The 13,028-nt window shown below is 37.1% G+C and overlaps 1 protein-coding gene across 6 annotated transcripts in view; it reads right to left on the reverse strand.

The window, feature by feature from the left end:
• Positions 1 to 13,028, reverse strand: part of ZMYND8 (zinc finger MYND-type containing 8) — a 49,824-nt gene that overhangs the window by 21,940 nt on the left and 14,856 nt on the right. For 5 of the 6 annotated variants that reach the window (XM_010396981.4, XM_010396982.4, XM_010396984.4 and 2 more), the window contains exons 3-6: positions 6,899 to 7,047; positions 2,270 to 2,488; positions 1,284 to 1,397; positions 392 to 484 (exon numbers count right to left, since the gene is read on the reverse strand). In XM_010396981.4, the coding sequence (XP_010395283.2) occupies positions 392 to 484; positions 1,284 to 1,397; positions 2,270 to 2,488; positions 6,899 to 7,047 (575 nt within the window). The remainder of the gene's footprint in view (positions 1 to 391; positions 485 to 1,283; positions 1,398 to 2,269; positions 2,489 to 6,898; positions 7,048 to 13,028) is intronic. The other variant, XM_010396985.4, reaches the window with a different exon arrangement.

The raw sequence follows: 13,028 nt of genomic DNA on the forward strand, positions 1-13,028 counted from the left end.
GAGATACATCAAATGGTCCCTAATTAATGAAGCAATGATCCATAAATAGCTTACAAACAATGATCAAATGAAAATCCTACTTTAAAAAGTCTCTCCTGGAGATCATTCATGGAATCAGGTGAATTTAACAGGAGGAAGTCAGCAGCATAAGCTTGTCTTTTTCCCACTATTTTTCCTGAGCATTTGTTACTAGCTCAGACAAAACAGTGAACTTCAGTTAACATGATTGTTTTTAAGCTGTAAATGAACTGACTTTTATAATAACCAAGAAACCACCCCACCCATCAAAATAATGTTAAGCAACTTCTCTCCCACTGCCATCAAACATTTTAGAAATGTTACAGACAGCAATCAAACTCAAGGAACCTTCCTCTGTTAGCTTCATACAAACCTTCTCTAATGTACAAAGGTCCATTGGATGAAAGATATATTCTGCATAATCTGGGTGTTGATCCAGTGAAACTGGCTTTTGAAATGGCTCTGTCTGTTAGGGGAAATAATAACCACGCTGGTTACTAATACTGAACAGTTTCATCAATGACACAATACTCACTCATTTTCTAATACTACTTCCTGCTGTGTTATCTGACAAAATTCTTCAAAGGTAATTATAAAACGTTGCAAGGTAATAAATTATTAGCAGAACAATAGGAATTAAAAAGTCTCATTTAACTCATTTTTCACATGCTGGATGTGATGAATTGCAGAAATTGCAAAAACTGGGGTATTTGTAAAAGGTACTGTTGTGTTTTACAGTACACAATGACACAGTTTTTAGCTGCACTTAAGAAAATATCCTCAGCATTTTAAAAGTATGTGATACAACCAACTTCTGTGGTAAGAACAATTTCTAGTAACAGATAGCAGCTACATTTTCAACACATATAATCAATAATGTAACAGTGTCAATGCCTAGGGCTCCTGTCCATATAAATATATTGGGAAGAGATCGTGTCTCCCCATTCCCCTTCTATCTCCGAGACAGCATTGTCCACTTGCAGAGAGTAAGAAACCACCACGTTTCACTGGAAAACCGCATTGTACTTTCATTACACCTACTGAAAATACATCCAGAAGTTACATGATGAAACTACATTTTAAATGCAGTCCAAAATAGTCTGTACAACCTAAACTAATCTGTCTGTGCTAGAACAGAAGCTGTCACAGACAATCTGATAAACTAAACTACATTCATCATCCACTAAAGGAAGGAAGCAAGCCCCAGGATTATGACAAACACATGATCCAAGTATTTAAAAAAAAACCCACAAAAATTTCCTTACCCCTGGCTGTTTCATTTTCTGTAGTGCAAACTTCAGTAGATATGATAGCTGTTCGATGGTGAGCATTGTCATTGCTTTACTCTGTGTTTCTATGCATTCTGCAACTGTGATTTTCTAAAAGTTCAGATTAAAAAAATACTTTGTCAGCAAACATTTCTAGATAAATCCTTCTCCACTGAAACATTCTAGCATTCAAATGAAAGATAATAGCTGTTTTATAAGAAACAAAACATTTCTGATAATGCAGTGTAAGTACTTCAGATGCCTGTTTTACCTGGGTTTTGGTCTGGGTATGTTATCAAAAAAGAAGAAAAAAAGAAAAAACAAAAAAATTATCCAGCATCTTCAAGATCACTCAAAGTGAATATGTGAATACATAAAATTCCCATATACAATGTGGGCTCAGAGCAATGTGAGAGTGAGAAAGTCACCTGGGCTCTAATACAATAACTGATAAGAGGAAAACATGCCATAAACCAATTTGCCTTCATTACAGATACTTGGATGCTAAGTATTCTCTCCCCAGAAATCACCGGAGAGGAATGATTAAATTCTTCCTCACTCCACAGAAAAAAAGAGTAACAAAATACCCACTTGTTTATGTAGACCCTACAGTGCATTTTTTTCCGCACTGCTGAAAAGCTGATCAGGCCACCAGAAGAAGCACAAGTTAAGCTAGTGAAAACTGCAGAAAGATTTCAGAATTACTGGTGCCTGATGAAGAGATCACTCTTTGAAATGGTGCTTCTCTACAGCTGGAGACATAAAGGAAGTTGGAGACTCGTGGTAAGAACGCAAACACAACCCAGGTGACGCAGAGAAAAAGTGATAAAGCAGAACCATGGATGCCTCCTCTTCTGTACAAATTTTTCTGGTACCTTGACCAAGAGGCAACGTAGGAATAAACCAGAAACATTTCAGAACACAGGAAAAGCTGCTTAAATCTCAAACCCAAGAAGGAAATCCACTCCTTGTATCCAACTAACCTCACATTCTGGGCAAAACCAATCCCCCTCTGGTTCGGCTGTCAGTTTCAGACACTTAGCATGATAAACCCGAGGACAGAGTTCACAGCAGAGGACTTGGCCTTCCCGATGACAAACCCAGCAATAGAAATCATTCCGTCCATCCTGTGGTACAACATCAACAGGGTCTGTGGTGAGTGGCTGCTTCATATAGTAAAACGGACCATGTCTTAGTTCTGACTGAAATGTAGGCAAGAAAAACAGGTTTGGTTTCAAAACAAATTTGCATTTTTTCAAATCATAATATTCATAATATATAAGCAAACAGCAATTTACAGAGTTTGATTAACATTTATGCAAGCACAGTATCTTAGTCATTGCACAAAATCATTCATAAAGAAGTTTACTGCTTATTCAGATGTCAAATGACACTTTGCACTCAAGACCAGAAATAAATTTTTTGTGGCAAGTGAGGGCATTGAGTGCAAGACATGCAATCCAACAAAAGCCAGCAGACACTTTCAGCTTCAAGAAAGAAGTATTACTATAGAAGCTATTAGGCCCTCTAAACTCAGAATTTCATGGGGCTGTGCAAGCTAAATACCAAGATATTTAGTGGTGGCTAAACCTGGGCCAACTGAAGAAGTTAGTCCTGAAACAAGGAGTTGAACACCATGCAAATCTGTGCTAGTTTGCAGCAGTTTATAGCTTTGTACCACGAAGCAAGCCAATGCTGATTTTGATTAATAAGGCAAACTGTAGAGAGGGATGACAAAGGAGCAAATTCACATCCTGAGCAGCCACCTCCGCTACAGGAGAGATTTCGTTCACCACCTAAATGTGTATCAGAATTTAAGACTCACATCTCCACTGATTTGCCTGCACTAGAAAACAGTGTCACCTTTGTAACCTGCATGAACTGGTCTTCCCCTTGAGCCTGACAGCTCAAAGACGACACAGCTGATATCAAAACACAAAAAGTGAAGAGCCTGGGATGGCTTAAGTGGGTCCACAGATACCTGAAGTTTGTTTTATCAGCTTTGAAGAGCTGCTAACATTTATTGGAAAACTACTTTCTGTTTATTAATGACAAGGGAACTCAAACTCTCTGGTATTCATCAGAGGGGTGGTTTGCTGAGGAGGGAAACAGCCTTGAGATTTTAGACAGCTCATTTAATGTGACCTTTTTGTTGGATGTAAAACCACCTGCTCGTGACTTCACTTGTAATTACGCAAACACTTGTAGTCTGAAGAACCAGTCTGTTTGATTCTCAGGTCATTTTTCATTTTGTAAATGGTGCCCTACACCACTTACAAATCTGCAACTTCCGAGACCCTGGAGCTGTCACACACCCGTGTGATTCACAGAACAGGGCAACCATACGCGTGTTCTGTACCTTTGAAGCATCCTGAACAAAATCAGTCACATGGGGCATAAATAATGTCCCCAGAAAGCACCATCATGCCACTTTGAACCATGGTATTTCCAGATACCTAAAGTTACAAAGGAGGAGGTCTAATTATTTGCAGGAATTAGGGATCTTCAAGGTAGAAGCAACAACCCACCTGAAGATGCTGTATATCAAAAAAACCCCCAGATTATCTAACACTATACAATATTTTAGGCAAAGAAAGGATGTTATCCATAAACATTCTGCCACATAAAATTTTGCATGATTTTGCGCCAGTTTTGGTGGTTTTCATTTTCTATTCTACAGATGATAAAGCCCAAAAAGACTTTGTTCCCACCACAGAAATGGGCAAAGTGTTACTTCTGTACTTTCTATATACACACATTTAATCACATGACAAGAATTTCAGAAGGATGCTCCTATGGGATCTTACGGAATAAGTGGGACAGCATAAGGGTTTAACTCCATTTCAAATGAATCTCTACAACAAGCATTCAAACAAAGAAACCAGAGTGAGGAAGGGAAAGCTGCAATTTCCAGTGTAGAAACATGTTTTGTTTGCAGCTAAATGCACCACAGCTGTGAGACCAACATCTCAATCTTTTATACTTGGAAATGCAGCTATGGGGCATTTCCTCCACTGCAGATAAAGGAAATTACCAGAGGAATTTAATACATATTCTGACTTTGAAGTGGATGTAAGTAGTATATCCACACTAACTTTCTAAGACTCAAAGATTCTGCTTTAAGACAAACAAAACCTGTGAAACTTCCACAGAAATCATAACATCCAAACTGAAGAGAAGTCAATTTTTGCTGGAACATGAGATGAATTAAGTTTTCTGTTCAAGGATATTTCTATCATTTAGACATCTATCACTTTATTTTGCCTAAGCCAAGCTTAAGAAACAAAACAAAAAAGGGTTCACAGACTCAAAAGAAACCCAAAGAAGAAAACTAAAAGACTGAAAATGAATGATTCAACTGCATCAAGGGACCGTTTCACTTGTCCTAGACAGAGTAATATGCTTTAGGAGTTAAAATTTTAACAGTTATTAAGTTCAAGCTCAACTAGATGGTAGCTGTTTTAAAGGCTTTAATGAAGTTATTAAGACCTGTAGAATGACACAGAAAACTGAAGAAAACAAACAGTATTAGAGTGCTGTTTTGGGGAGAAAAAGATCACTATTTATATTCAGTTTAAATTAATATTGAAACTAGTAGTAAAACAAGCTGACTACTTCAATTACATTATAACTGACCAACTGTCAGAAGTTTCTGATTTTTCACCTTAGTTCTACAATTCTTTAATTCTTTGCTTGATTTTCAGCACTTTAAATACCTGATGGCACAATTCTGAAGATCTGTTACTGCACCCACAATATGTAATACAAAGCTTCATGCAACTATAATTTTAGCAATGTTATCTTGAAATGTTCATGTATTATAAAGCATTTTGTAATGTAGAATATTAAGTTAGACATTTCCAGGGAGGTTGTCATACCTCAAAACAGATTTATCAGTCAATCAGAACCACAGCTATCAGCTACATCATACTTCAAACAAAACTAGAACCTGTATGTTCAGCTCACATCTACTCAGCACTAAAATAATCTTTAAATTAACTCCCACTACCACATAGAGCAGAGTTTGAACCTATTTAGACACAACAATCTTCAGGCATGCCCACTTCAAATTTGACATGCAAGACAACATTAAATGAAAAGCAACTTGTAAAAGCTAAACAGAACTAAATAGATTATATTTTCTTGCTAACTTGTAATAAACACAGCAAAATAAGCAAGTCTGATAGGTTTTCTTCATTAGATACACAACTTTATTCTATCCTGTACATTTCAGGTCTGAGACACCTGGAAAACAGAAAAGTATTTACCAAGGGGAATTTATCAAGTTCAACAACTGCAACTGTGTTTTCACATATATTTTTAAATGCAGGAAGAAAAAGTGGAAATTAATACCCAAGGATTCAATTCCACTGTTTGCAAAATTATCTCTGCACTGAAGAGTTACAAGCTCAGACTTCAGTGGGGCAACATCTGCCCAGAAAATGTCCAAGATATAAAGGAATAAACCCAAGCTGCAGTGAAGCTCAGCAAAAGCCAAACTGACCCCAGGGCACCTCCACATGATACAGTTGCACCTCCTGATTATCCTGAAATAAAATACAATTGACACTGGGTTTTAAGACCTGATTTATTCACAGCCTTTGTTCCAGGACAACTGCAGTGAGTGGGAATTTAATTTTCTCTCTTTACCAGTGCAATTGTACCAGGATAATGTAGATACTCTTATGCGAGGAGAAAGAGCTTTGAACACTCAGAACTTAATCCTGTGTTTATATAATACTGGCAAAAAACCCCATGACACAAAAAAGCACTTGGAAAAATACACAGACATGTCATCAGTACATCAGGTGTGAAGTAATTTCAGTAAAGCTGAAGACTGCTTTCATGTAATCTCCTCCAAGATGATGCAGATGCTTTACAGCATTTGCTATTTAATACAATTCATGTAATTTTTTCATGTGCATCATACAATGAATCCGAAAAGGTCAAACTCTTGTGGAGTCAAGTTCTTCTAAGAAGGACAACATGCTATCAATTCAGCATTCAGAAGACAGTAAAAATAAGGTTACAAGCATAAAGACAGAGAAGTCAGTGTGACCTTTTGATTTTACTAGTTTGGTAGGAGTGTACATTGCCTGGAAATTTTAAGGAAGGGGAGGAAATCCACAGAGTACCAAGGATGGAGCTGACTAATGGACAGTAGGAAAGGACTGCAAGCAGATGAGGAACTTCCACTGACATTATGAGATCTTTCTAATCTAGGGTATCACACTACTGAACATTTCCTGTTAATGGTTTTAATTTTAAAAACCAGCTATTGTTGGTTTTATTATTGTCATTATTCATTACTGTAATTATTCATAGTAATTCTGTTCCAAATTGCATTTATTTGTTACACATCTTATTACCTTTATGAAGTCACTAAACAGGACACAGGTGGTCTTTTTCAACAGATGTAAAACAATAATCAAAGAGCATTCAAATGGAAATTATAATACCAACTCCTACCCCCACTGCATTCAAAAATTAATATCCATTCCTTAAGAGTACAAAAATGGAGCTTCTTTAAAGAAGACTGAGCTTCTGATCAGCTGTCTCTACATCCTCTACTGTTTCATATTCCAGCACAATAAAACCATGACTTCTCTTACCTGCTCTTTATTATTACTGTTCAATAGACCAGGTTTCTTTTTCTTTTTTATAGGACTTGTTGATGCATCTTGAGGTGAGTGGCCATTGGAGGAATGTGGGGGACTGGGAAATTTCCGTTTTTGTGCTGTGCGTTCAGCAGAGCCAGGATCTGTAACAGATACAAGCAACATGGTTAAAGACTTCTAATTGATGAAAAACATTCCAACAAGGTTATGGTTTGTCACTCACACTCTTCAAAGATTTTTATTTCATCTTTTTAAAATAAGAGCATTTGCAACTTCATTCTCTCAGAACAAAATTTCAGTGATCCCTAATGAATATGAAATGTTCAGCTCAATTAAAAAGAACTTACTGATATTTTTCAAAAGAAACAAGTACACAATCAGCTGTAAAGGGCAATCAAAGAACACTGATATGATTCTGACAAAACACAAGTGAAATTTCATTAGAGTTGGGTCAACAAGTTTAATTTTTCCTTAAGCTTTTAATCCATACAACAAAACAAAACTATAGATAGAACCACAGGGATCAGTATTCAACAATATCACAAGAGAAACAACTGAACCACCCCCCCCCCCCCAAAAAAAAAAAAACAACCCAGTGGTTTTGGCTACTTTCTACACAAATCAATGGAAAATATGGTGCTATATGGTGACTTCTGATTGACCAAAAGCTTGGTTAACATGTGTCAAGATAACATTTAGGGAAACTTTAAATAAATACGAAAACCACATGAAAATATCAATGGAAGGACATGTAACTGAAAGAGAGACAACAAATGTAGGAGCGTTTGCCCATCCTGCATTTTACTAATCTAGAATAGCTACACCAGGCTAACAACATCTGGAATTTCAACAATTCTAGAAGTGTCTCCCACTAGTTCTGTAGGCACAGCAACTTCAGCAGTGCTGCCCAGCAGACATAAGGTGTCAGCTCTCTGAGAAACTCTTCTGTTGACATAAGTTATAAAATTTTGGTGAAAGGTAGTAAAGCTGGTTTAAAAAAAAAAAAACTTACGTGTTGAGCTTTGACACTAAGACATGTGACTTCTTTCCCTTCCCACAAACCCCTCCCCTTTTACACCTATGGGCAGCATTTAGCACCAGTTATCTGCTGACATGCCTTGACTGGAATCAATCAATACAATGTGTCTGAGGCCATTATTGTTACTTGCTCTGTTTGGATTCAAGCAAATCTGCCTCCTGCTCCATTTAGCCCCAAATTTAGATTGATGACAGTACAAAGAACTGCTGTGCCACCTATGTGTGTGAAAAATAGTGTCTGCTTCCTCCCCTCCTTAAGCAATTATGACAATAAAATCCCAACACAGTACAAGTGTGCTGACAGGAGACTCAGAGGGTTTGTCAGTTCAGCTGATTATGCACAGAAGGTGGCAGAAGAACTCCTTGGGCTGGGATATGCTTCATATATCCCAAGAGAGCTGTGCTAATCCAGCTATCCTGGAAGAAACTGCAGCATCAGTGTCAGCTAAACCAAAGCCCACAACTAAAAAAATGATCAAACCTAAAACCAATGCTATTTTTTTCATGACTGTAAAATGGAGCTTATTCAGCATGGGAACTGTTTGCATTCAGTGAGATCCACAAAAAACAGCACCACACCATGTCTTTTCTCATCTTCCCATCATCACATTAAGTCTTTGTTTCTTTATTATAATTTGCAAACAATATCCTCAACGGGATCTCTAGGCCAAGTTTCTCACCAGCAAATAAAGCCATCCCCATAACTCCCTGAAGAGACTTAGGCTTTTATTTCTAGATTGTCCCTATGCAGGCACACCTTAAACCAGGAGGGTAAATGGACAGTAGAATTTTCTGCCCTTTGGCTTTCATTTCTTACTTCCAGGCACAAAACTGCCACCAGTGGAGCACATCAGTTTCCTTTCAGCTCTTCAGACTCAGACTGTGGGGTTTACAAAGAAGCTGATTGTGACACTGCACATTATGTCTCAGCTCTAAGTATGAAAATCAGCTGCAAAGTTCCATAATGGGATGCTTTTCACTTTTAAATGTTGTTCCTTTCCTAAACTAACTGATTTGGGGTCAGGAAAAGGATTAAACTGTTATTAATTAAACCAGAACTGAATGACTATTCAGTCACAGCCAAATCCAAGCTACAATTCAGCAGAAAAGGTGCTGATTCAATACCAATCTTATGAAATGGTCACACAAACATGTATGTTTGGTTAAGTAATTTCAAAAACTACTTAAAGTGATGTAATTTTCCTCCTTGGTTCAAGAAGCCTGAGTGTACTGGGGATTTTCAAATCAACTAGTGGTGACTCATAGACAACATACAAAAACTGACCTGAAATACACTTCCTTTTTTTTTTTTAACTGGCAAGTTATTCAAATGCACAGAGGTTTTCTTGAGGCAATGTAGGATGTAACTGGAAAAATTAAGGAATAGACAGGAAAACAGCAATGCACAGGCATATTCTTTCAGATTTAGCTGTGCTTGTGGAATAGGCCAGTGTCTTTACCTTGGTATGCTGCCAATTTGCCAGTCTGTGAGGGACCTAATAATATGAACAATCTTTTAATTCAGTTGAAGTAACAAAAGAATGGTAGCACCTACTTAAACTGTTTGAGCTATAGCTTCCAATTCTAATTATAATAAAAATTGCATTTTGTGCGAATTTCTTTCAATGGGAATACCCTGTTTAGCACAAACTGCTGCTTCTCCCTCCCTGGCTCTCCCAGCTGTGTGAGCAGAGTTCCTGTAGCTGAACTGTGAACCAGATCAAGAAACTGATCCCTGTTGAAACAGCCTGTCAGAAGGACAGTTAATTTTTAATTTTGAATCATTTCCCCAGTGTAGTGTTATTTGAAAAAAGTGAAACAAATCTGGGGGGAAAGAACAAAAGAGACCAAATTTAAGCTCTGAATAACTTGGTGACTAGAACAGTTACTTAAGAGGTGGACTCAAGTTTCTGCTTCAAAAGGGAACAGCCAAAATTTCTGTGATCTCTTCTGTGATAAGCAAATGTTTTTCAAATAGTGTTTCGTGAGTAAGAATGGTCTCACCTTAGGAAGCATCTCACCACGCCAGCTGGTCACCATTTAGCATGGGATCCTGCAATCCCCCTGCTCCTACTGAACTCCCATCACACACTGAGCACATCAACCTGAACCAAACTTCTCATTGATAAATCAATTGTACGAAAAATATTAATTTTGCCAAGCGACTTTAGTTTACTTATTTCTTGGGGGTTTGTGTGATTTTGCTTTCTTAGCGCCATTTAAAAAATGTGCTTCCAGCTCAAGTGAAAAAATGGACACTTGAAATAACTTTTTTAACTCTCATTAAAAGTTACCTGGTTTTACATCACTAGGTTAGTATTAATTGGTCTGTGATGTTGTCAAGGTTGACAATAAGCACCTCTGAGTGCTCTTGCAAACCATTCATTGGGGAACAACAAGCTAACCTGAGTTTCACCTGAAGCTTAAATCTTTGCTTCTGTATGCCATCACATGACTAAAGGATTAGTAACCATTGCTCCCAGGGGACAGACTAAGGCATACTTAAACCCTAAAGCAATTTCATTTCACACTTTATGACTATTTTGTAAGTCCAATTTTATGTGATGGCAATGCACTTTGTAAGCAGACAACTACAGCAATGACTTACTACAGTTTAGCTTAAAAAATATATAAAAACAAACAAAAGTATATTATTTATATCAGGGATCTTATCTTGCTGCAGCATATGGAGTACAGACCACAACCAAATATTTTTATACTCTGTGTATTGCAAAGTGCTGCTCTGTAAACACTCCATAGCAGTGATTCCTGACAACTGAGAAGTCTCACTTTTCTCAATAGAAGCAGGTGCCAACTCAGAAAACCTGTAAAAGTAGGATGTTGTTTTCCTTGCTTTTCTTCTTGAAAACAAGCAACATCAACATGCCTTACTGTAAGAACACAGCATAAACTGCTCAGTGCCAAAGACTGCCAGTGACACCTCCTTATGGCCTTCTTCCTTTCAAAATAAATTTTGTTGTTTTTTTAGTTTAAAAACTTAAGCTAAACACAATCAAAGCAATTCCAGACTAAAACAACAATGAAATCATGTCTACACATGTATTTCTAGCCATCTCCTATATTTAGATTATTTTCTCTATCAATAAAGCCTTAATGGGAGCTGAAATCCACACCTAAGTCAAGGCTTCACAGCACCCTTGCGCAAATAAAATTTGTTCCTTTTTTCTTTCTCTAGCACTGTGGTTTATTCACCCAGGAAGCAAGACAGTTTGGAAAACTGATACGGCTTAAATCAACAAAAACCTCAAAATTTAATTTCAGTTAAATCAGCAGAGTAGCAAGTCCCAGAGTTGAAAGTGCCAGTGTAAGGGAAAAGGATGCAAATGTGGCTGGCGTGAAGGAGGGATGCTGGTGTGGCAGGGCTGACTTAGACCAGGATATGTTGCCTTAGCCTTCCATCCTCAATGCAACGGATAGCAAGGCAAATGAGAAAAGCCTGAGTAAATCAGAATTACAAGAGACCATCATTTTCAAATTCAACCTCACAAAAAAGTTAGGCAAATAAAACAAGAGCCTTCCCAAAAAGTGTGGAAATCTCAGGACAAAATCTTTTGCTGTGAGTGAAGAACTATCCTTCTTTGAGTTTGCGTGGATGGGAAGAAAAGTTTAGCATTTCAAAACAAAATGCAGACAATTAAAAAAAAAATTTAACTATATCAAGTTTACTTTCATAAGGAGTATTATTTATTCCTATTCTGTACCTAATTTTCTTAAACTGTAGATATAAATTCTATGAAAAATGAGCTGTTTACTGCTTGGAGAAAAAAACTTTTCTGTTCCGGGAATTTTCAGAAAGTGAGAAGAGGGAAACTAAGAAAGACAGTAACAACAAAAAAAAGTAATTAAAAAAGCTTTTCAGTATGATTTGTGATAAAGATAGTAAGATTAGCAGTCATTTTGGTTTTCCAGGAGCCAGAAACATCAATGTATTTTTTCAGTGAAAGCATTATTTTAGCCTCCTAGGAAATATCAGTAAACTGAGACTTAGTTACACCAATGGGTTTTCTGCGACCTAAGTAGGTTTTTGATATCTCAATGCAAGTGGGTCAAATATGCAAAATTCTGAATAACGTTTCCAACTAGAAACACAATTAATTGCTCCATGTAAGTCAGACACTCGGAAGTGTCACTTAAACAGAACCAGCCCAAGGCTACTTCTGTTAACGTTAATTCCCAATGCCATGCCATGCCTTTTATTATGGCACAAACAGCTCTGCCAACATTTGGTGAACCAAATCAAGGAATCAAATTCAATAAAATGTAACAGAAGAACAAAAATTTATTGAAAACAGTTTCTTGATGAATTAATTTGATGGATTTAAGAAACAGCTTTAAGAAGGCAGTGTGAGAGAAGGTACAAGAAAAAAAGTGACTGAAGATTGCTTAAGCTGTCATTACCCCCCAGAAATGGGTATCTATGCCTTTAGAAGGAAGAAGACCAAAACCACCTAGACTATTGTGTCTCTCTTTCCTCCTCAAAATCTCTGAGCGCCTGTACTTTAAACGGCATGGAGTGTAATCAATGAAGAAATCTGCAAGCAAATGTAGCAATACTAACTTCTCCCATTTGATAGAACAGGTTTCAATTAATAATTTAGATGAATTCCAGCACTGTGAAGCCTCCCAGTCAAATTTATTATCCTGAATGGTTGTTAAAAGACTTCTGATTTTTCAAATCCATTACCTGTAATATTTCAGCAAGGGTATTTATCTTAAAAACTTAATAAAATCATGGATAAATCTGTTAGAACTTACACTCAGCTTTGAGGAATTTTAATTTTCTGCCAGAATTTTGAAACATGATGCAATTGCCATCAACCGCTAAAGCCCTGTTTACATTCCAGAAATTTAAACCAATGTAATTAACCCAATCCAGTTGCTTAATGTAATAAATAACAGAGGTCAGCCATGGTTGTGTAAATTCTGATGAACTCCTGCCACATTTCAGTTTTACACAAGTAGAAAAAGACACTGTTAGGTGCTTCTTCACTGTAGGACTTTGGGAGGTAAAGAAAAGGAAACACTTCCCAACAACTTGCAAGGTAAGAGCTGAAAGGCAAGGATA

The sequence above is a fragment of the Corvus cornix genome, chromosome 20 (genome assembly GCF_000738735.6).
Source record: "Corvus cornix cornix isolate S_Up_H32 chromosome 20, ASM73873v5, whole genome shotgun sequence".
NCBI lineage: Eukaryota > Metazoa > Chordata > Aves > Passeriformes > Corvidae > Corvus > Corvus cornix.